A 25,091-nucleotide genomic window follows, 5' to 3' on the forward strand; every position below is an offset into this window, starting at 1 on the left:
ATATCTGCCGGTAACCAGTGCCGGATTTACATATAAGCTAAACAAGCTATAGCTTAGGGCCCCACTCTTGGGGGCCCCCCCAAAAAGGAAACAGAAACTGGATGTACATTTCCAAAATATAAGATAATTGTATTTCAGTTCAACAATTACTTTGATAAAAGACATATTTTGTTATGTGCAAATGGCTTTAGAGACCTGTTAGGTCCAAAAATTACCATATAGCATATATTCAACACAAAAACTCCAACAATTTATTGTTGATAAAGGACAGCTGGACATATAAAGGGCCCCATTTCCTTCAGTAACTTACAGGCCCTGCCCGTAACTAAACTCTTCCAGGGAAATGTTTCTTATTTAGTGTTAAATATGTTGCCTTTCTTTCTAAGAAGCAATTTTAAAAAGGTAAAGGTACCCCTGCCCGTACAGGCCAGTCGTGTCCAACTCTAGGGTTGCGTGCTCATCTCGCTCTAGAGGCCGTGAGCCGGCGCCGCCTGAAGACACTTCCGGGTCACGTGGCCAGCGTGACGAAGCTGCAGCTGGCGAGCCAGCACCAGCGCAGCACACGGAAACAGCGTTTACCCTCCCGCTATAAAGCGGTCCCTATTTATCTACTTGCACTTAAGAGTGCTTTCGAACTGCTAGGTGGGCAGGAGCTGGGACCGAACGACGGGAGCTCACCCCGCCGCAGGGATTCGAACCGCCGACCATACGATTGGCAAGTCCTAGGCACTGAGGTTTTACCCACATCGCCACCCGCGTGCTTAAAAGCAATTTTAACTTAATGCATTACAAGGCCAGTATGTTCTAATAAAAGTATTGCTAACGTTCTGTCGTATGTAATACATAAATGTTACGAGTTTATTTTGGAGCTCCCTCCCAGCAGCAATTCTCTCCCCCCCCCCCCCAATAAACTAGGCTTTTCATTAGGGTTTCAGGCCTGAGGAGAGGTGACAACCCTACCCCGCAGACAGTCAGAGGAAGCTGGAATAGGCACAGAGAAGGGAAGGCCACAGAACTTTTTCTCCACCTCTCAATTATCTCCCCTTATCACACTTTTCAGATGGCTCATTTCCCCAGAAGTTGAGAGGAGGAAGGACCAGAGAAATGTAGCTGCTATGGAAAGAGATAAGGGGAGATAAACAAGGATGGAATGGATGGATGGAGAAAGGAATGATGGCAATTCTAAACTACTACTTCTCTTTCTCCTCATTGTACCCTACAATAGTTCACAACTGGGTCATACATATTGCTGGCATTGCACTCTTGTTCAGCTTCAGAACACCCAATGTTTACTTTTGAATCCTATATATATAAAAATACCAATTTCCATTGATGCAAAAATACATTTGGAGATCTTCAACTTTGGAAACATTTTTACAAATCTGTCTAACAGAACAAGTTAAACCGGCTTTTTAAGAACATAAAAAGAGCACTGCTGGATCAGGACAAAGGTGGCTCTAGTCCAGCATCCTGTTCTCATAATTGACAACCAGATGCCCAGGGTTCAAAAGCAGTTTTCTGTCAGTTGTTTAAAGAAGGGAGGGAACAGTGATAAAAATTCTTGGGTTCTAGCCACAACATAGCTGAGCCTGCATGGACACGTACACCAGACAATTTTGCCCAGATTTTCAGGAAACTGAAATGTAGGGAAAACAATTGTCCAGGAGAAACGAAACTCAAAGTACTGGCCTGGGAAAGAGATAATAAATACCAGAATTAGTTGAAGAATTAAACTTTCATTCAATGTTTAGTCATCAAAGTTGAGAGGGATAAATTCCCTCCACCCAGCCCCATGACTTACCATACTTGATTACTACTTTTCTTACAGATTTTATGGGCTCCAAAAAACAGAACCACACCTGAAAGAAGTGCTGCTGAAATTCCAAAATATTTCGAACATAAATACAAAACAGACTGAGGCAATGGATCCAAGGCAAGAGGTGGAGCCAGGGTGGGGGTAGGTTTAAAGGTTGGGAACAACTTGGGTGGATTGACTGGTATGGCCATACAGATGGATGGGTCAAAGTAATAAATTCAGGAGCCTTGACAAGAGACACTGCAAGTAGATTGAAATGTACGGTAAATAATTCAGAATCAAATGTACTGCTATATGTTTTTGGGGCCAGTGTCTGTGGGTGCAAGTCACCCATAAATCCTGGAATTAGTAAAAATTAGAAACAATCAAGGTTTGATTAAACTGTGCCAAACACACAAAAAACCTGCTAGATTTGGTTTAGGAGCCATGCCAACTCAGCAGAGCTAGCTGGATGGTGGCCATTGGAAGAACAATAGCTGATGATGGCCAGACATTGACCCATCAAGGAAGCCATCAAGAGAGTGAAGATGTACCAGACAAGGAGGGGTGCAACCCCTCATCTAGCTGTGGGCAGAAACCAAAGGGGTTTAGGATTTCAGGATGGGTAGACTGGGGAGGGGGGGGGATTTCAGGATGGGTAGGCTGGAGGGGAAACAGAGATCCCTCTCCACTGGGTTAGCAGTGATGGGCAGCGGGGCAAGGGGGCAGAGCACCATGTGGGATAGTTGGGACAAGCAGTAACAAAGACACAAAACATGGCTTATTTCTTTTGCAGACCCAAGCCTGCTGCTCCTATGAGAAAAGCAAAGGACCCTCTTGGGGTGTGATGGTGGGATTTTCCTTTATCCAAGTTCAGGTTCATAAAGACACCACAGTCACTGCTGTGCCTCATTGTCCCAAAGGAAACATAAGCCTGGGGAAAGCGCGCCTGCAACCCCTGGAATCTTGTACAGCTCTTGGAGATTGGAGTGGCATGTAACAGTACATAAAGCTAAATTCTCCCTTGGGGGTGAGTGGAGCTTTACCCTGAAAGGCTGTGCATATTATTTATTTCAAATAAATACAGTGGTACATACGCTTCAAATTACAGACTCCGCTAACCCAGAAATAGTACCTCGGGTTAAGAACTTTGCTTCAGGATGAGAACAGAAATCGTGCTCCGGCGGCGCAGCGGCAGCGGGAGGCCCCATTAGCTAAAGTGGTGCTTCAGGTTAAGAACAGTTTCAGGTTAAGTACAGACCTCCGGAACGAATTAAGTACTTAACCTGAGGTACCACTGTAAATACATTCATGAATTGTTCCAAACCACAGGCCCAGAGGAGGGCTCTGGGAAGTTGTTGGGGGCAGGAATACCAAAGAAGGTGGCCAAAAACACCAGAGTGATTAGTTCTGGTGCTTTATTAAAAAAGGTTACAGCCTTAAAAAAGAGTTACAGCCTGTCAGCAACCTTTGCCAGACCTGGGACAGACATCATAGCAAGGAGTTGGCTTGTCTGCTCCCAAGCAAGTGTGCATATATTGTTTATACAGTGGTATCTCAGTTTTCGAACATTTCGGAAGTCGGAACATTTCCGTTTTCAAACACCAAAAACCCAGAAGTAACTGCTTTGGTTTTTGAACACTTTTCTTAAGCAGTCTGTGAATTTGAACAAAATTTATAATCCTCATAAAAATCTGGCATTCATTTCCTCTTTCCTTTGCTACTGCTTTGAGTTTCGTTTCTCCTAAGCAGAAAGTGAAAGCTTTCAGTTTCTTGGAAGTGTTTTGTCAGACTTTGCAGAGCCAGTGTGGTGTAGTGGTTAAGAGCGGTAGACTCATCATCTGGTGTACCGGGTTCATGTCTCCGCTCTTCCACATGCAGCTGCTGGGTGATGTCTTTGAAATCTCTCAGCCCCACTCACCTCACAGAGTGTTTGTTGTGGGGGAGGAAGGGAAAGGAGAATGTTAGCCGCTTTGAGACTCCTTCAGGTAGTGATAAAGCGGGATATCAAATCCAAACTCTTCTCTTCTTCTGTGGCTAGGATCCAGAGTACTACTTTAGGTAAGCCTTAGGGCAGTGGTTCCCAATTAGCTAATTGCTGAGGACCCCCTATTTTTCAGAAGCCAAGCCACGCCCTCAAAATCTGCTCGCGAGGATTAGAGAAAAGTTTACAAAAAGGCAAATAAGAGTGGGAAATATGTTGTTTTTAATGTTTGCAATTGGTTTAAAAGAGTAAAAGGACAATTCCCTAGATGCCTAAATCCAGGTTCAGGGCAAATACCGTCTTGGTGAGAGAGCCCCAACAGAGATTGCAGTAAAGTTTCTTTCCGTACTTCTCCTTTCTTCCCACAGCATTTTAAAAAAAGACGTGTTCGGTAAGTTAAAAATGGTTTGCTTACAGACTCTTCAAAGGTCAGATTCATGTGCTTTTCCATATAGCAGCAAGAAAACACAAACAGTTTAACTTAATTTAGAAATATTTACCAATTTTTGAAACTATTTGTATAGAAATATAAAGATAACTTGCAAAAAGCACGTGGTCTGGGCTCGCAGCGATCAGCCTATACATTTTTCTGGTTGGATTCACATGGTGGAAGAAAGTGAACAAAGGCCTTCAGTAACCCCTTCTCCCAAGTTTAGGGGTGTGTGACCTAGTTAAGTCTGGCAGAACAGCTTACTCTATGGTATTAACCCCTTCGTGCATTACCTAGAGCTAAATATGCTGGTGATATGAGGACCTGGGCAAGTGGTTTACTGAGGCTCCAAAGGATACAGTGCAGAGTTCTTTGTTGTTATGACTCAGGATGGACTCTGAAATAGCAAGCATGTCATGAAGGTCTGTGCTTGGGCAAACCTTTTGTGTGTTACTTATACAGAAACATCTTACGTAATCGAGCAGCAACAGTCCTAATTATTCACGCCTGCCTGTTCCCAACTCCTAATCATCCATCTGTTAGATGAGGGGATAGGTGGTAGGCACCCAGGTTGCATGGAAAGTTCCCAGCTCTCAACTCCCTAGGCCAGTAGCCAAATTCTCAAAGCAAACAGATAAACATGTGAGATCACTTTTGCAGCATGTACCAGTTACTCTTGGAGTTATCTTGACTGCCAAGATGGGGTTTACAGGCCTTCCAGGACGTATGGGTTTCACCATTTGGCTTTCCACAGTACAATACAGAGTTACGATTATTCACTCTCACAAGAGAGAGTGATGGCTACCAACTTGGATGGCTTTGAAAGCTTAAACCAATTCATAGCAGGTAAGACTATCATTGGCTACTAGCCATGATGGCTCCTTTCTTATATCCACTGTTAGAGGCAGCATGCCTCAATACCAGTTGCTAGGAATCATAAGTGGGCAGTGGGCTGTTACTATCATGTCTTGGCTCTGGGCATGCCATAGCCATTTGGTGGCCATTATGGGAACAGGATGCTGGACCAGATGAGCCTTTAGTGTGATCCAGCAAAGGGGGGGGGGCAATGTTTGCTAAAGGTACCCCGCATCTCAATTTCCTATGTGTGGTTATTAAATTCTTAAAATAGGCTTACTATTCCTATGCAAGTTTGGGGGGGGGGAATTGTTCACTCTTGTATTCCTTTTAAGATCAAATCTATGGCTGTTTTAATATTTGTGAGTGGTTATATCATCTCTTGAATTGACCCTATTCCTTATAAAAGATTCTCTCCCTATCTAATCTTAGGAAAACTGTTCACTTGTATCTTTCTTTAAAGATCATTTCTCTAGGAACTTTCACTCTTTAGTCTAAGGAAGTAAACTCTCACTCAAACTATCTTAAGATCTGCTAAAAGGGTTCTGGATAAAGTTGGGTACTTTTATTTTCCTCTTCCTTAGTATACACGTGTGTGCTTGCATGATAGTAGCATAGCTTGTGTTTCCTTCCCCAGTTGTGTCTGTGTACATAAGTATGTGTGTCTCTCTCTCTCTGGTAGTACAAATCTTGCTATGAACCCTGTATTTTAGAAGATTGTTTCAGGTGACGCCAGGGTTCCTTCCAACTCTCCCAATTTTATAACTCTGTGGAAGGCGATGTGTCTGCAAGCATTGGAGGGTAATTTTTAAGTTCTGGTGTATGGTGATGGGTTGAAGTTCAGCCCAGCTTTGCTTTTTGGTACAGCAAGATGGAAAGATTGGTTTTTAGAGTTTAGAATAAAGAGTTTTAAAGGGTGAGAGGTGAAAGCCGTGATGTTTTTGAAGCAGAACTGGTGATAACAAGCATTTGTTATCTAACAGTTTTTACCATTTTGTCTATTACACTGGTCAACAACAAATTTGTTGTCTGTGTTTTTTCAGCTGATTTAGGACGAATCTGATGTGCTGAATCCAAAAATCACACTGGTTTTGCTCAATCAGGTCAAGTTTTTGAGCTATGGCCACATGTCGATTTTTTACGTTTTTGTTCACATGTACGCTTGTGTGGAGCATTTTAGAAGAAGTTGGTGGGGGTAAAATGCCATGTTGAATAATTGTTTTGATTGGAAATTATTATTTTAATGACAAGAAGTACTTAGGTCCGATAGTTCTGGGTGATTATGTCGAAAAGGGATCAGTTTGAAGTCATAAAACCTCGAAATCTTCCATAAATTGGTGCGGCTCCATAAATTGGTGGGATCAACAGAAAGAACCAGAGCAGCCTCAAGTATCCTGATCTTCAATCAGCACGTCGTCCTGTAGCTCATTGTGATGAAATTCCAGTGCCTATCTTCGGAGAACTTCCTGACATTAGTGACGAAGATGCCTCCAGTGTTGAAGGACATGAAGAAGAAGAAGTGGTTCTTGAAGATGATGCTCCACATCCATTTTCCCAAAAGGAGTTAAATGATCTAGTTCGCGACCTCAGCTTGTCAAAGGACTCTGCCGAACTGTTGGCAGATTGAAGGAAAAAAAACCTCCTCTCTGACAGTGCTCGCATCAGCTTCCTCCGCAACAGGCATCAAGAGTACCTCCGTTTTTTCTTGGAAGAGAAGGACTTGGTGTACTGTGCAGATATTGCGCAGCTTCTGCTCAAGCTTGGAGTGCCACAGTACGAACCCAAAGATTGGAGACTGTTCATTGACAGCAGCAAGCGATCACTCAAATGTGTTCTGCTACACAACGGCAGCCAGTTTGCCTCTATACCCCTGGCTCACTTGAGTACACTGAAGGAGAACTATGAAGCGGTGAAGTATGTGCTGGAGAAAATTGGTTATGATCAGCATAAGTGGTTTATTTGTGTTGACCTGAAGATGGTGAACTTTTTGTTGGGACAACAGTCTGGCTTCACCAAGTACCCATGTGCATGTGGGATAGTAGGGACCGTGCTCAGCATTGCACGAAGAAGGACTGGCCTGTGCGGGAGGAATTGGTGCCTTGCAAAGAAAGGAACGTCATCAACGACCCTCTGGTGGACAGAGACAGAATACTCTTCCCACCGCTGCACATCAAGCTCGGCTTAATCAAGCAGTTCACTAAGGCTCTGGACAAGGATGGCGACTGCTTCACTTACTTGTGCCAGGCTTTTCCAGGATTGACCATGGAGAAGTTGAAAGCTGGCATCTTTGATGGTCCTCAGATCCATCAGCTCATCAGAGATCCAGAGTTCGGAAAGTCAATGAACAAAGTGGAACTGGAAGCGTGGAAGGCATTTGTTCTGGTAGTGAAGAACTTTCTTGGCAACAATAAGGCCAGAAACTACGCAGAACTTGTCAACAACATGCTGACTGCTTTCAGAAACCTGGGCTGCAACATGAGCGTCAAGATGCACTACCTATTTTCACATATGGACCGGTTTCCTGAGAACCTGGGTTCAATGAGTGACGAGCAGGGGGAGAGATTCCATCAGGGCATGAAAGAGATGGAGACCAGGTATCAGGGTCGCTGGGACGCAGTCATGATGGCTGACTACTGTTGGACTCTGAAGAGAGACCTCCCTGCCGCTGAGCATTCCAGGAGTTCCAAGAAACGGAAGTTCAAGCCCTGAAGTTTGAAAAATGGTGAAGCAACACGCAATTTACATGTACTTAGCTTTATCAATGCCCACCATTCAGGTTACAGTAAACCTGAGCTGATGGAGAGAAACGGATGCCATTTCCTGATTCAGCAGTGCAAAAATACCCTAAATCAGTTGTAGAAATCTAGACAACATTCAAAAAGTAAAAAATTGTTGCCCAGTGTTATTTAAAAATCAGACTTCAAAGTCTATTCAAAGTTTAAGCACATACAAATTCATAATCAAGCAGAATGAGCCTTGACCATCACTGTAAATAAAGGGCAGAAAATTCTGTCTGCAAATGGTAGGGCTGAAATGACTGAGAATGTTAAAGATCTTATTATGAATTCTGACTCTCTGGCCATTTTTACCCATACATAAGGGAGCGGGTGATTGTTCCGCGAATGACCAGAGGGGGAGCACACAAAATAATGTTAGCCCACATTTTTTAATAGAGACCTGCACCCCAATTTCCTGTACATAAAGGAGGCGGTGCTCCCAAATTCCCTTTGCCTGGTGTGCAGGTATACTTATTTGGTGAAGGAAGCATGATCCCTTAGAACTGAGATAACAGAAATTTAGTTTGACCAACTTCTATTGCTGGTGTTGGTGAAAACTTGAATTGCTGAGTTTCTCTTCTCGTTTTAAATCTAACCCTATTTTAAAATATACTCCTTACCCTTCCCTTCCTTTATTCAAATGGTAATAAGGCCAAAAGATGCAACATTTTAATGGTATAAAAGATTTGCTGAAACATGAACTCTGCACATGTACAGAGGCTATGTCAGCTTAAAAGAGAGGAGGGGGGAAAGAAAAAAGGAGGTTTGGCGAGAGAGCAGACTGCAGGGAGACATTTATTCAAATTTCTTTATGAACAACTTGGAACCATTGAGGGAAATCACCCTTATGTGTCCTTTGCTCCAGGGTCTACTTAAGGAAAACAAAAGGATTAAGTACTGGACCCTCAAAAGTCAAGAGGTTGCCAAGTTCCAAATCTAACATGCCAAATTCTTTCCACAGGTAAATATCAGAGCACTCCCACTTTGAGTTCCTCTCTTGAGTAGTTCCCCCCCCCCACCAAAGGGATTTAAATGAATTTTATAACAGGTTTTGTTTTGTGTGTATATGCCTATGCATTTTAGGAACAGCATTTCCTGACAGCTTTCACATGAAAAAAATTCCCCTTTCAACAGGATACGTGAACCTCTAAGAAGACTCAACCCCATTTACAAAGTGGTTGTCCCTTCTTTTCTCCCACAGTACAAATAATAATAATGAGGGGATATAAACAGTAATTTAAATATTCTATATCCGAGGTTCTCAGAAAAGTAAATGCATTTGTATTAGTGGCTTTGAAACTTTTAAAGTTACAAATAATCTGTTTTCATTTATTAAATCAGTTTTTCCATTATGTCTATGAAATTAATCGAAGCACAACCAAGTATTGTTTTGGAACTGTATTTTGTCAGGTAGTTTTAAAGCAAACCCATTCCCTTTTACCCTGTTTGCCTGAATATTTATTATTAGTTCTGTCATTGTGGCTAGTTTGAGGTACTTGCACAACTTGAAATTGCCATTCATCTTTTTTTGGTATTAACTCATTTTCCAATATTTTGCTATTAACATTCTAGCCGATGTTGTCACATCAAGAAACACTCTTATTTTCATTTGGGATGCTCATTGTTAGAATGCCAAAATAGATAAGCGTAGAGTTTCTTTTAAAATTGTGTGTTTTAGCATTTATTTATTTTTGGTTCCTCATAGGTCATGTAATTTTTTTCTTTTTTTTTTTACTTTGGGAACATATCCATCACATGTGGAATAAGGTTCCTTCATTTTGTTGCATCTCCAAAACTTATTGCTGATATTAATTTATTCTGACTGATTTGGATGGGATCAGGTACTATATGTAAGTCATTCTCATGAAGTTCTGTTTTATCAGATAGCACATGTTGAATTTTAAGCCTTTTCCCATTGCTTTCCCATTTTTCAGTCTAGTAGTAATCTGTGTGGTTTTGATAATATCTTTGTATTATTTAATAATAATTCTTTTCTAAATCTGATGTCTTTGTGTCAAGTCCGTTTTCATCTGGAATTTTTTTTTAAATGGTAATCTAATTTTTTAAATTTTTGTTTTCTTTTTAAATGTTCACCTTTCTTGTATTTCTACCCTTTTCTTCCTGTATATGTGGAGTAACTAAGTGAAGGAAAGCAAACAAACTTAGCAGATAATAACAATAATTATATGGAAATGTGATAATAATATTAAAATGAATAAAATGCTTAACACGCTAAGATTTTATTATTTGCAACTTCCCAAGATAACTCAAGATTTTTTTGTGTGGCTTTTGCCTCTTCCTTTTCTAACTGTGTCTTTAAGTCCCTAAAAAACCCTGCCCCCTTATAGGATATCACTGCTACAGATGTTAATGCAGACCCAATACAGTAATACCTCGCAAGACGAATGCCTCGCAAGACAAAAAACTCGCTAGACGAAAGGGTTTTTGGTTTTTTGAGCTGCTTCACAAGACGATTTTCCCTATGGGCTTGCTTCGCAAGACGGAAACGTCTTGCAAGTTTGTTTCCTTTTTCTTAACACTGTTAATACAGTTGCGACTTGACTTCGAGGAGCAACTCATAGAACGCGGTGTGGTAGCCTTTTTTGAGGTTTTTAAAGACTTTGGTGATTTTTCCCGACACCGTGCTTCGCAAGACGAAAAAAATCGCAAGACGACAAAACTCGCGGAACGAATTAATTTCGTCTTGCGAGGCACCACTGTAATGGAAAACCCTCAGCCTAACTCCTCCTGACTACAAGGCTATTTATTACCTGCAGCAACAAGAAAAGACACCAGAGTGGCCACAGCTATCTCTTTCAAAGGATATAGACTGAGGGGGGAATGGGGCTGACAAAGCGGGGAAAGTTGAACTGCAAGGATATTCTCTCACTTTTAAACCTCAAGACTGTGCTCCAGGACTGAAAAGATATGTAAAAGATCACGATTGCCTCAAGATATGTGACTGATATTTAATGGGTTTGTTGTGTATTATGTGTTATTATGTAGGAATATTGAAATCTGTTTGATAGTGTGTTATTTCCACAAAGGGGGGCCCCAGTTTTTGTGCGTAATTGTTTTTATGTTTAATGTATAGTGTCTTATTGCTTACACCCCAATGGAGGATTCTCATGCATTTTATGTTTTCTAATAGATCAGGCTATTGCATAGTCCAATATTTAGATTAGATCAATTTATGACCACATTTCCTTGTCCCACCTGGCACTCTACCAACCTTCCCTACCCATTTTAAAATGTGTTTTAACTCGTTTTACCAAGGAGAAGCTTCAGGGTCCATGAAAACACCAGATACATGAAGGTATATATGCCTTGATTTCGCAGGAATGATCCCGTATAGAGTTAAACTGACTAATTTGGGCAAGTGCCCTTTTTGAGTATGGTTTTGTTTTAACATTGGTTTAGAATGTGTTAACCATGGGACTAAATAAATTCTAATTGGGCTCAGTTCTGATTGGGCATGTATCCCAGGTGCACTGAACTTTCTCTGGTCACCTTAGAACAACTGAGCAACTTTCCTAGAGTGCAAGACAAATGCCAATAATAATAAAAATGCAATCCCATAGAAAGGCAAAGGCAAAGACATCTCTCTCACTAAATGTCCAATCCTATGCCAGGGACAAGGCGACATGGTCAAGATGAAAGCCCTAAGGGGATTCACCAGGAGGTGTTGCTGTGGGTATGTTGGAGGTGTGAGTCCAGAGAACTAACTTTGACACTTGGGAACACACAAAAAAGCAGAAACAAAACAAACTGCATTTTTCAGTCATTGGTGGACCTTCCTGCTAAATGTAAAGCATAGACCACTATGGAGAAAATGTTTCTCCCAAAGTGCTAGAATGCCACAAGTAATTTAGTAACAAAATGCAACATGTGTTATTTTTATGTGATATCCTATGTTCAGCTATGTGCACTGCTACAGTTGCAAATAGCCTTAAGGGGCCTGACATGCAAGACTTTTCAGATTTACACAAAGGCATCCATTTCCAACATACTACGTTAACATTTTGTGGGGCAAATAATTTTTTAAAGAAAAAATTATAGCCCCAAAGGGGGGGTTGAAAAAATAAAATAAAAATAAAGATACACACACACACACACACACACAAATGTACAAAGCAAACACGTACATAAATAAATAAACCAAATGTCTGAAGTAGCACAGGAAAGCAGCCATTAAGTCATTTTGGCTCCCAAACTGACCAAATGTTTTCTTTGCAAAGGAAAATGGAAAAGCCTACCCATTGTCTTTTCCTTCACAAATCCTGTTTTAAGGGTATAATCTGTGTATGAATAGGGTGAGCCTGTGACTTGGCTCAGGAACTAAGTACGCACTCAGATTTCTGGTAAACATACTCAGATTTCTGTTGTAGACCACCCCTTTCTGTGATGTATGTATGATGTTTCTGGGGGTGGTCTTGGACTCCAGGGCAGGCAATTTAAAATGTCTATATAAGGGCAGGCACACCTGGGTTCTGGGTCCTCCTCCTCCTCCTGCATGTTAAGGGGGCACCCTGTTGCAACAATTCAATAAAGATCAGGGGTTTTATTACTCAGCTGATATGCACAGGAAAAAAGATTAATATACAGGCACACAAAATATATAATTATAATTCTAACCAGTCTGACAATTGAATATAGCTTTGGAGAAAATAGCTCTATGTACGTTACCTTAACCCATTTTTATGAAGCAGCTCCCTTTTAATCCCATGTTACGGAGCTCAAACAATTGAGCCACTGAGTTTGAGGTCTCTTCTTGCAAAGTCTAGTCTAGATGTTTTTGGGACTCCCAATTCACATCAGCACCAGACATGGCAAACAGTCAGGGATTATAGCAGTTGCTGTTCACTGATATCTGGAAGGTCACAGGTTAGCTCCCCGTACTCTGACTGCAGCACTAGAAATGTTGGATATTTCTGAACAGCTCTCTGCTCGTGTGAAAGTGTGTTGGGTGAAAGTGTGTTCTGGTGAAATAATTCTAGATTCAGGTGCCATGTGCTGGGAGTAAATTCAACCGAGCACCTGATAATGCCCTAAATGTTTAATTTTTCAGCCCTAAGTTTTAAGAGAATTCCATGACACAGCTTCATTTTAAACACTGGCATGGATCCAAGATTCCTTTGAGCAGAACTATCCTGCTGGTGAAGGGAGTGGGATTCAACTCCCCCCTGCAATGGCCCTGTAAATCTGCTCAGTACAGAAAGAGACACGGGGGGGGGGGGTTTGATGGTGAAAGTGGCTCTCCAGCTTCCTACAGTAGGTACCTTTGCTGTAGTCCCTTCTGTGATGAGGAGCCATTCTGTTTGCAGAAGGACATCTCTCTATCCCAATCTATAGTTCTTAAATGGTGTATACATTTCTTCTGAGCCTTAGGTTTGTTAAATGAAGCTTCAGAAACTCTGTTCTCACATTTAGCAGCACACTTCTCACACACAAACCCATTTTCTGTCAGCATAAAATGCCACATCATAAAACTGTGTTTCTCCCCAAAAAAATTTTTAAGGAACAATATATACTATTCCATACAAAGACAACAAATCTGTGAAAATATGAGAGATTAAAAATACGTTCAAGTCGGTCTGAAACATAACAGGCAAAACTCCCTAGTCTGAAATTTGCTTCTGATTCTTAACAGCTATTTGCCTCTCTATACAAACCAGCTCATTTCCTCTCTACCTAGTACTTAATGGCTAGGATACATTCAATAATTGGTTGTTTTGGTACTGTGAGTATTTTGTTGGATTATATAAAAGGTAAGCATTGAAGTTAAAAAAGTAACTTTATAAAATAGTAATATCCTTGATTGTGTCAAGGCATGTTTAGCTCTAAATGAACATATACTGACTCTATCATGATTTGAGGGGATGGCAGCTAAAAAGAACAGTAGGATAAGCACTTTTATCATAAACAGGAGATAGGCAAATGGCATAGGCTTGTCCCTTCTTTTATGTTTTTTCCCAAAAGCTTTTGAATTTTAACCAACTAAGTTGTACTCAGAGCAAACTCACTGAAATTAATGGAGCTATATTAGCCATGTCCATTAATTTCAGCGGTTCTACTCTTAGTAGGACTTACACTGGATACAACCTATTGTATTTTAAATACTTTGTTGGAAGCTGCCCAGAGTGGCTGGGGAAACCCAGCCAGATGGGCGGGGTATGAATAATAATAATTATTTATTATTATTATTATTATTATTATTACCTGTTTTTATAAGTAGACCTTTCTTCACCGGCACACATTTAGATTAACAAAGTAAGAACATTGCCGGTCATCAAAATGTCCATGTGAAATCTACAACAAATGGAATTTTAACTCATTTGAGTTAAGACTGACATTTTCCACTACTGCTTTTCTTTCTACGTTTACATTTTTTTTATAACACAACCTTCTTATACAAACCATAATCAATCAACAGATGGGGTTGAGGTCCATATTCAAGTTTCCTTTTGAGGTCCATATTCAAGTTTCCTTTTGGCCTTTGAATCATGCTTTTTGTCATCTCTGACTACATTGCAGTCTGCTTTCGTTGGTGTAAGTTCAGGGGCAACAATATCACAATCCTATCAAAGCATCAAAATGAAGAAAAGAAGTTCAGTTGTTCACTAGAAATTAACAGTCAATACATTCTGTCATCTTCTTGGCAAGTGGAGCAAGACGCTCACTGGAGCCTTTTTACACATCATATTACAAGAAAAACATTCTTGCGGTGCCCTTTCCCACTGTTCGGATTATTTACACCGGACAAGAGGGTACACAGAGACTGAACATGGAGCCCGGCACCACTTCCGTTGCGAAACTCTGCAAGCTATCCGTGCCTCCCGCAAAAATCCTCCTCAGGCCTCTTTCTCTTGCCGGTAGCAGAGCGAAACACAGCGGTGAGAAGCAGAGTGCAGCACGTGTGGAATAAATCAGAGCAGACACAAGGCAGTCCTTATCTACTCTTGCGCTTTAATCATGTAGAATAACATCATAAATTCAGACCTGGCGAGAACTGACACATTCTCCCTTTCGCATGGCGTCCGAGAGTCAGACTGAAAGCAGACGGAGTCAAACCCCTCCCTTAAGTGTTTCTAACCACGCCTCAGGAAAGAGACGTCACCAGAACTCTTTAACTCTGTGAGTTCTGAAACCATTAACACCCCCTCTCGTCACGAATCCTGAGGGAAACTGTGAACCCCTATTTACAGACCTCTTTGAGTTCAACTCACCTCCCATTGCCTTTTGCCTCCCACTGGCATCTATCCCAGGCAATTGTTGAATCCCTTCCACACTCCCAGAATCACACTGTGCGAAACCAACCCACGCACTGGTGACCTGAAACCTCTCCGGTGGAATCCCCTTTGTGGTCCGAGTTGACCGCCGGAGCACAACCTCGGGCGCTCCTCCTGACCCACTGGGGTCAGCAGGTGTGTCTCCAGCAAGCTCAGAAGACTCCCCCTCTGACTTGCTGCGTCTTCAGGCCTCCCGCACTTGGCTAACAGGAGATGAAGGCTCACTCTTGGGTTCTCTCTTAACCTGTGGAGAAACCCACCCCTGTGCTTGACCATCATCGGCAACCTGGTCTTCAGCAACAGGCTCCGCCTCTGCCTCTCCTTCCTCCCTTTCCTCCCCCTCAGAATCGGACAAGCATTCTGAGAGAAAATCAGAACCATACCTAGGCTGTGACCAACCACCCTGCTCAAAGAACTCAGCATGCTTGCTGACCAGCAGCGTGGTCTGATCACCCTCTGGGTATGCAAACTTCCACCCATTTGTTGCAGGATCATACCCACAGAAAATCATGTCCTGGTACCTAGGACCACCCTCCTTCCGTTGCGCTGTTGGTATTGGCACTGAAGCCTTGGAACCAAACGAACGGAAGAAATGCACCTGTGGCTTCCTCTTGTGCAACAGAAAATACGGTGTGTCACCTACATCGTGATTGTAGGACCTGTTAAAAACAAAGCTGGCAAACTTCCCAGCCTCACTCCAAAAGCTCTGAGGCAGCCCAGAGTCACACAGCAAAACCCTGACAGCTTCAGCCAGTGCTTCACTCCTGTGCTCTGCCACGCCTCTCTCTTGAGGAGACTTTGCACCTGTCACCTGGTGACGAATTCCCTTTTCCTTGAAGAACTCCTTCAGAGCAGACCCAGTGAACTGTGACCCACGGTCGCTCCTGAACTCTTGCACCTTGGTGGAGAACCTTAGTTCCACCTCCGCAACCCAATCCTGGATGAGTTGCGCCGCCTCTCTCTGCGACCTGAGAGAAAAAGACCATAAATTCTGAGTAAAATCATCCGATATCAATAGCTGAAACCTGGCCCCACCCAGACTCTCACACTCCATTGGTCCCGTAAGGTCTGTGTGAATCAACTCAAAAGGTTTTGTGGTTACCCTCTTTACCCCGGGAAACCTGCACCTTTTTACCTTGCTGCATGCCCTGCACACTAGGGATCCCTCACATGGCGTGATTTTACAACCTTTGGTGCAGCCTGGCAACCTCTTAACATCCTCCAGACAAGCATGAGACATTCTCTTGTGCCATACATGAACACATGAATCATGGCTGGGAACACTAGCACACTGAGCCTGTGCTTTCCCTGCATTCCCACCACCCTCCAGAGGTGTTTCCAGAACAAAGAGATTGTCCTTGCTCTCCACGTTGACAAGTTGCCTCCCCCCTCTGAAAATGGAACAGGTATTATTTTCAAAACAAATTTTGTATCCCTGCTTCGCCAGAGCAGAAATCGATAACAGGCAACACTTCATCCCTGGTACAATGAAGCACTCCAGCTCCGCCTGCAAAACAGAAACATAGACATTTGCTGCTTTAGATACATTTCGTTTTGTCCCGTCAGCGAATTTACAAGTCATTCCAGCTAAAATAGCTCTGCAATTCCGCAGCTCCCCAGCAGATGGCGTTATCAGGTGATGACTCGCTCCTGAGTCCAGCACCCACTTCACAGTTGTGTCCCTGCTGGCATTGCTCTGTAGCGTTGCCATGCCAACAAACGTCTGGCTGCACCTGTCCTTGACAGCGTCCGTAACCGCAACTTCCTGCGTTCCTCTGAAGACTGGACTTATCTCAGAGTTCCCAGACAACTTTGCAGCACGTATCTCCCTCTGCAGCAGATGGCTGGCCTTGAAACTTTCAGCTTTGTCCTGTTTCCCAGGCTTCGACTCACGACGCAAACAACTCTTGGCAGCCTTTGGAAAAAGAGGCTTTTCTGAGCTTTTACCGCTCACCGCCCCCCCACTGCTCCCAGGGCTCCCAGGACGCGTTCCTGCACCCCCAGTGATGGGTAAAGGGCCCCCAGCAGCTTGCCTCTCTCCAAGCTCCTCACGCAGACATGTTGCATCACCCACGCAGCTTTTAGACTCTGCTAAACCAGCAGCACCAGCAGCAGTGGCAATAGTCCCTTCGCCCCCCTCAGGGGTCCCACAGCCTTTCCCAGCTGTGCACCGGCTTTCCGTGCTTTCTTGCCTTTTTTTCTGTCCTGATGCAGCCATCTCCCGGCCCTGGCTCCTGCCCCCAGCTTTACACGCTTCCTGGAGAGCTACCCAAGCGACCTCAGGCTTCCTTGCATCCAGAACAATAGGCCTCAAATCAGCACTGACGTTCTCAGCCAGAAAAGTAAGCACACGCTCCTCAGCTTCACGTTGGCTTGTACCAGCCCCAGCTGACGTAGACATCGGCATGACTGTTCCCCAGAGCTTGGCTCCAACTAGGGACAACTCTGCTAAACATTCAGGAAAAGGTAATGGGTGATTCATGCTGTACCCCATTTATTTGTGGTAGTCCCCTCTACCCCTCTAAATTTTATGTACTCATCATTTGCAAGGAAATTAATAAACATAACAGATACAAAACTTCTAGTTAGTGGTAGTATTACAGTTGTTTTAGAATGTAAACCATAAAGGCTAGATCGTCCTCCAACGAGATTTCTGAGATTTTTAGAATTCTCAAGTCCCTTGTGTTCATAATGTGCAGACATAATAATGGGTTGGTGATAGAGGAGACTATGGAAGAATGAACAGGTGATGAACAAAAGGAATACAGAGAATGAGGTAGATCTGAATCTCATAGCTCAGTTGGTTAGAGTGTGGTGCTGAGAACGCCAAAGTTGCAGGTTCAATCCCCGTATGGAATACCTGCATATTACTGCATTGGACTAGATGATACTCAGGGTCCCTTACAACTCTACTATTCAATGATTCTACATTGAGATGCACCTTCTAAATGTTAAACTTTTCTTACCTGTGGTTTAGTGAAATTGTTGTCTATACACCACTGAACGAAATATTCTCTAGCATCACAGATTTTATCTGCTGTCTTACAATAAACCCTGATTTGCTGCTCTTCAAATTTTTCTGGTAAGAGCTTTGAAACCTTAAGACAGAAGGAAAAAGAAGTCACATACACTTAATTTTATCACCTTGTCAGAAAAAGCTTCAACAAATTTCTCAGCAGCACCATTCAGTTACAAGAATGTTTGCACAGGGGAATTTCACCTTAAAACCACTTGCATTCAGTGGGCACTTACATAGCAGGTGATATTAGAACTCGGTTGCTACTATTGCCATGCAATTCTGTAGTCATTTTCACATGTATTCAGATACTCTTTAAAAAGCTATTGTAATAAAACAGGCAGAAACTCCTCCTCCCCCCCCCACCTTACTTACCTGTTCTTTATAAATTGTGAATGCCTTCTCGTGGTTATACTTTGAGTAGAAACCCACGTTATCGACAGGGTTCTTCTTTTTCATTCCATAATCCATGTTGATAACCTTCACAGAGGCAAGTCAAAAATAAAAATGTACTAAAGTGCATTGTAGGCACATATGTTAAGAAATCTAAATCATTTAAAATGAACATTTAAAGAGATCATTCTTACATCAACAATAAAGTCTTCAGGCTTTAATCCAGGCTTGTGAGATAATGTACTGGGCTGGGACTTGGCAATTTCTTCAGCCATCTTACTATATCGTTCCTGCAGGGCATAAAACCTTTTACTTTTTTGTGTATTTGAATCACTGTATTTGAATCATACTCTCAGAAACTGATGAACCAGACCCATGATTAATTTTCAAAATAATTTTCTCTCTCATGCACTGTACAATGTGACAAATAAGGTATTTGATATCACCATACCATGACAATCAGTAGTGATGACTTTTAATGCTGTCACAGCTTCTCTTCAGGCAGACTAAGGCAAAATTAGTTATCCATTAGAGAGAAAGGAAAGAAGGCTGTAACATTTTATTATTCTTGATAAATGTTCAATATTTTGCCGTGCTTTTATTATGTTGAAAGCCAAAGTAGCTGGGGCACCCCGGTCAGATGACCGGGGTACAGGTAAGAATTTATTATTATTACTATTGTTGTTGAGGGGAAGGAGCAGTGCGGATGCCTTCCTCACTCACTTCATGAAGGATGCCCATGTGATAGGGAAGGACAGGCAAGAACAGCCTTTTCCCAGCCTCCAGTGGACTTTTTCAGCAGCTTGGATGTGGGAGCAGGAGAGAAATGCAACAAGGATGTTGCCCTCAGTTGCATCATGAGTAGTCAGCTTGTGCTGGCAAAGAAGGTGTGCGCTTTTCCAAAGGTTCTTTTCAGTCTAGAAAGTGGTAGATGTTTCTGCATTGTGGCGTGGCTGGAGAGAGAAGTGACAGAGATGGCCTCCCCAGGCACTTAATGGACCATGCACCTGCTCAGGCAGGCTTTTGCAAGGCATTTGCGGCAAGATAGGGGAGTAGGGGAGAGATTAGTGATCTGTGAAGGAGAGAGAGAGAGAGAGAGAGAGAGAGAGAGAGAGAGGTGTTATGTGTCTGTGTCTGTGTGTGTAAAGAGAGATATAGAAGCCAGAGATAAGCAAATTGGTACTGAAAAAATCAGTACTTAACAAGTACTTAACCACACTTAACAACCTAGCAGAGTTAACTAACCAATGTCATTTGAGAAACTGTGCCCACCTTCGGAATTTCCTTGCCCTCTGGGGGCTGAGTCTCTCCCAGGTACTTATACAGGTCACGCCGCTCTATTTTACATAAAATTTCCCGTGCTTCTTCGAGGTTAGGCTCATCAGAATGAAGAATGCTTAAGAAGATCGCATCTGCCAGTATTAAACAAATCAAGTCATTAAAGCCACTTTTTCTTTTCATAATTGAAACATGTATTTGAGGAGATTTCACCCCTCCCATACCCAAGAATCTCCTGATCATCTCCTGATGGTCTCTGCTGACTCTCCAGAGAGAAGGAGGCGTGTCCTGCCTATCTACTTATTCTGCCCAGCAACATATCTGAGTGTGTGTGAGAGAGAGTCAGTCAGTCAGTGTATCGGAGAGAGTGAGAGTGTTAGAGATCCTAGAGATAAGATTGCTGCTAAGAGCAGCTGCAGACTCTCAGTGTTGCATTGATTTATGCTTTGAATATTCAGCTCTGTATATAGTTTTGTATCATAGTTGTAGTTACAGAATAAAAGGAAGATATTCTACAGAGCTGCTCTCCGAGTGGTTTATACTCTGCAAGACTCTGCAAAACTCTGCTGTGCAACGACTGTATTATTGAGACAGTGAATCCGGTGCTCTCAGCTCTGAGCTGTGAGTCCACAGCACTGTGACCTGTTCCTGTGGGAAAGGAGGTCTCTGGCGGTGCTACCCAGCTCCTAGCCCAGTCGGGGTGAGGTGCATGAGTCCAGTTGGTGCACTGGCTCTAGGGCGATGCTGACATCGGTTATGGGCCCAGTCGTTGTTCCAGTCGTCTGACCTGGCGTTGTTCCAGTCATCCCAGGCGTCCCAGGCGTCCCAGTCGCCAGAGGTTTCTGTTGCTGATTGCCGGACGGTGGAACGGACGCTGCATGCTGGACTGATTTGCGGTGCCCAGAAGCAGAGCTGTTTTGGAGCAGAGTGTTCAAGCTGCCGCTGTTGCTGTTGCTGCTGCTTGATTTATGGAGGTATGTTGCTGACTGCCAAAGAAAGAAGATAGCATCCCTGTTTGCCTGTTAATTGCGCTCTGAGTGGGAGAGAGAGTGGCTGAAGGAGTCAAGGCTTTATCTGTGTTGCACGAGGGAAGTGTCTTGCTCTAAGTAATAGCAGACATGGCCTGTGCACATTCTGGCCAGATGGCTCTGTCCTTTCCTCTCCTCACGCCTGAAACCTATGCAGTTTGGCAAGTAAAGATGAAAGCGCTTTTACAGAGGGAGAAGCTATTTCACACGATAGAAGATGACCCTCCAGATAAGGATGATGATGATTGGGCTGAGTGGCATGCTGCAGATATGAAAGCCCGAGGGACAATTGTTTTGAGTGTTTCAGACCACTTGCTGGTGAACTTAGAGGGTCAAGAGACTGCACAAGCTGTTTGGCATAAGTTGAGAGATATGCATCTGAGGCAGAATGCTGGTTCCAGTGTGATTTTCTTTAAGAAGCTGTGCAGGCTGCAGTTGGAGAAAGGTGGTGATTTGCCTAGCCATCTATCTCAATTAAAGCGTCTCAGACAGGACCTTGTTCAGCGAGACCTGGCTATTTCAGAGGCTGTGTTTGCAATGCTGATGATCAATAGCCTAGATGAGTCTTATGATGGAGTAGCTGCCCAGATTTCCACAATGCCTTCTGACCGGCTAACAGAAGATTATGTGTCTAGCGTGCTCTTGAATGAGTGGGATCGCAGACAGGCTGTTAAAGAAAGCCGGGACTGTGCTGTTAAAAATATGCTTGAAAATGTGCCTGAGTCTTCAGCAGGGGAAAGTGAAAGTGAAACTGCTGCTGTTAAAGCTTTGAAATTGAAGCGGTGCTTTTCGTGTGGAGCACAAGGCCATTTGAGTTTCCAGTGTAAGAAGTCTTCAAAGAAGAAGGGAAACTTCAGAGGCAGAGGGGGAGGAGGAAGAAATCCCCAAGCACCTGCTACTTCAAAGGCTTTGATCTCTCGCTGTTCCAGTCAACGTGGGCGGAGTTTCTTCGTGGTCGACTCTGGCTGTTCAAACCACGTGGCCAAAGATAAGAATCTCTTTGTTCAGCTTGAGAAGCAAGAGAAAGAAATTCATCAAGCAGATGGGACAGTTCTCACGAGTATGGCTCAGGGAACTGTGTTCTTAAAGAGCCTGAATGCAACTATTAAGAATGTCCTGTATGCGCCTGATATTCAGGACAATTTGTTGAGTGTTTCCCAGCTTGATCGTCAAGGGTTTAAGGTGGTGTTTGCTAAATCTCGCTGTGAAATTCTTAGAGATGGCAAGCTCATTCTGTATGCAAAATGTGTAAATGGGTTGTACCAATTGCCTTTTGTTTCAGGTACAGGCACTGCAGAAGCAACTGAGAAAGAGTGTTGCAATTTATCTGTGGATAAGAATGAGAAGTTGCATGACCAATGTATTCATTATTACCATCGCGTTTATGGTCATCTGAATTTCCAGGCTGTGGCAAAAATGCCTGATATGGTTCAGGGTATGAAGTTGAAAGAATGTCCCTACCACATGAAATGTGTTTCTTGTGCTGAGAGTAAGGCAAGGCAAGCTCCCAAAGGTACAGAGTCTGGGAGAGAGGCCAAGAAACCATATGAAGTCATTCATGCAGACTTAGTAGGGCCTCTAGCGCTCTCTAGAGGCAATTCAAGGTTTTTCATGGTTCTGATAGACTCCTATTCAAAATATGTTTGGATCTATATGCTGCAGAAAAAGTCTGAAGCCTTTACCAAGTTTCGCCAGTTTTGTAAATGGCTCAGAAATGTACATAATGAGAATGTACGTTTTCTTTTCACAGACAGGGGTGGAGAGTTTTGTTCAGAAGAGTTTGAGAGTTTTCTTTCTGAACAGGGCATTGAGCATAGGACAGCCACGCCCAGATCACCCTGGCAGAATGGTTTATGTGAGAGAGTAAACCAGACTCTGCAGCAAGGAATCAGAACGCTGTTACATGATTCAGGGCTGCCCAATCCTTTTTGGGCTGAAGCTCTTTCGTTTTTCTGTCATGTGTATAACAGGAGATACCAGTCTAGTGTAAATTGCACCCCATATGAGATGCTTCACGGAAGAAAGCCATGTGTAAAGCATTTTAAAATTTTTGGTTCGGAGGTTTGGGTGCACACCTCGCAGGGTGACAAACTGAGCAAGCGTGGAGAACATGGTGTTTTCCTAGGATATGAGAAAGGGTCTTATCGTGTTCTGATCACAGACACGAAAACCATAAGGCTGACCAGGAGTATTGATGACAATCCACAATGGGACAGAGTTGGCGTTTTTCAGTATCATCCCATTTGTGATGATGGTGCAAAAGGGGCAAAGAAAGTTAAGAGGGAGGCAAGTGTTGTTGGTGGTGATAATCCTGATGCCAATGTAGTTCCAGATGATGGCACAGATTATCAGAGCCCAAAAGCCTCAGGTGAGTCTGACGCTGACTCAGACTTAGCAGCTTCATATACTTTAGCTCCCCATTCTCCCAAAGAGGAGGAAGCACCAGAACTAGAGGATCAAAGAGTTCTGCGCAGGTCCGAGAGAACAACCAAGGGTGTACCACCGAAAAGGTTTTCTGAAGAGTTTGCAAAGACTGCAGTCACGAGCAACTCTGGTGGGGTTTTCAAACCTAGCATGAAGTGTGCTGAGAGTAGTAGCACAAAACGCTTTATTTATTTCCTTACCTGATATTTGAAGGAAAGCGTGTATTTGAGTTCTGAAAGATTGTTCAAATCTGCCTAATTAGAGATGTCAATTTGCATTTGAGAGGAAGAAATGTGTGTGAAGATTTTTCCAGAAGCTGCTTATTCATTTGTATTGTCACAATGTGTAGTGTGTGTAAGTTGCAGTTATGTTAAAGATTCTTGAATGGTCGGATGAAATGGGGGAGGATGAGGAGATTTCACCCCTCCCATACCCAAGAATCTCCTGATCATCTCCTGATGGTCTCTGCTGACTCTCCAGAGAGAAGGAGGCGTGTCCTGCCTATCTACTTATTCTGCCCAGCAACATATCTGAGTGTGTGTGAGAGAGAGTCAGTCAGTCAGTGTATCGGAGAGAGTGAGAGTGTTGGAGATCCTAGAGATAAGATTGCTGCTAAGAGCAGCTGCAGACTCTCAGTGTTGCATTGATTTATGCTTTGAATATTCAGCTCTGTATATAGTTTTGTATCATAGTTGTAGTTACAGAATAAAAGGAAGATATTCTACAGAGCTGCTCTCCGAGTGGTTTATACTCTGCAAGACTCTGCAAAACTCTGCTGTGCAACGACTGTATTATTGAGACAGTGAATCCGGTGCTCTCAGCTCTGAGCTGTGAGTCCACAGCACTGTGACCTGTTCCTGTGGGAAAGGAGGTCTCTGGCGGTGCTACCCAGCTCGCCTAGCCCAGTCGGGGTTGAGGTGCATGAGTCCAGTTGGTGCACTGGCTCTAGGGCGATGCTGACAGTATTATGTGTCAGAATTTAAGAATTGTTTTTTATGCTATTATAATGGTAGTCAGCTAGAAATGATCTTTTACATATCTGCAAAATGAAATTCACAAGACCATATTCAATTCAACAGTCAGATTCTGTTGTGTCTCAACAGGGTTAAGATATAGTTCTGTGGGTCTCTTCTCTAACTGCTTTGGCAGTAAATGAAAGGTACCAGAAGGTAACATTTTTGAAAAATTATATCCTCAAACAAATCAAAGCCCAACAACCTCAAAGTAGCTTATGGTAAAATGTGCATAAAATGAAACCAAATCATGAAATAACATTGTGAAATACACATCAAAAATGTCCACTCATAAACCAAAAGAGCACAAAAGAAAGCAGCCCTAACATAGTCATAACAAGATGAGTCTGTTTTTTGAGCTGAAGACCTTCCTAAACAACCAGGTTTTGTGCAATGTCTATACACAGCAGTAAAGAAGAGCACAGCTAGAAGCATCTGACACTAATTTACAAGTAAGGTAAAGGTAAAGGTACCCCTGACTGTTAGGTCCAGTCGCGGATGACTCTGGGGTTGCGGCGCTCATCTCGCTCTATAGGCTGAGGGAGCCAGCGTTTCTCCGCAGACAGCTTCCGGGTCATGTGGCCAGAATGACTAAGCCACTTCTGGTGAACCAGAACAGCGCATGGAAACACCGTTTACCTTCCCGCCAAAGCGGTACCTATTTATCTACTTGCACTTTGATGTTCTGTCGAACTGCTAGGTGGGCAGGAGCTTGTACTGAACAACAGGAGCTCACCCCGTCGGAAGGATTTGAACCGCCAACCTTCCGATCGGCAAGTCCTAGACTCTGTGGTTTAGACCACAGTGCC

At 43.1% G+C, this 25,091-nt stretch overlaps 1 protein-coding gene across 1 annotated transcript in view; it reads right to left on the minus strand.

Annotated features, from left to right (window-relative positions):
- Positions 1-12,387: 12,387 nt before the first annotated feature.
- Positions 12,388-25,091, minus strand: part of LOC308479578 (deoxynucleoside triphosphate triphosphohydrolase SAMHD1-like) — a 49,654-nt gene continuing 36,950 nt past the window's right edge. Inside the window, exons 12-16 of the mRNA XM_081010296.1 lie at positions 19,812-19,951; positions 18,734-18,829; positions 18,522-18,626; positions 18,097-18,228; positions 12,388-14,419 (exon numbers count right to left, since the gene is read on the minus strand). Coding sequence (XP_080866422.1) covers positions 14,294-14,419; positions 18,097-18,228; positions 18,522-18,626; positions 18,734-18,829; positions 19,812-19,951 — 599 coding nt within the window. The 3' untranslated portion in view covers positions 12,388-14,293. The remainder of the gene's footprint in view (positions 14,420-18,096; positions 18,229-18,521; positions 18,627-18,733; positions 18,830-19,811; positions 19,952-25,091) is intronic.

This window comes from Podarcis pityusensis (assembly GCF_964106645.2).
Source record: "Podarcis pityusensis genome assembly, chromosome: 6".
NCBI lineage: Eukaryota > Metazoa > Chordata > Lepidosauria > Squamata > Lacertidae > Podarcis > Podarcis pityusensis.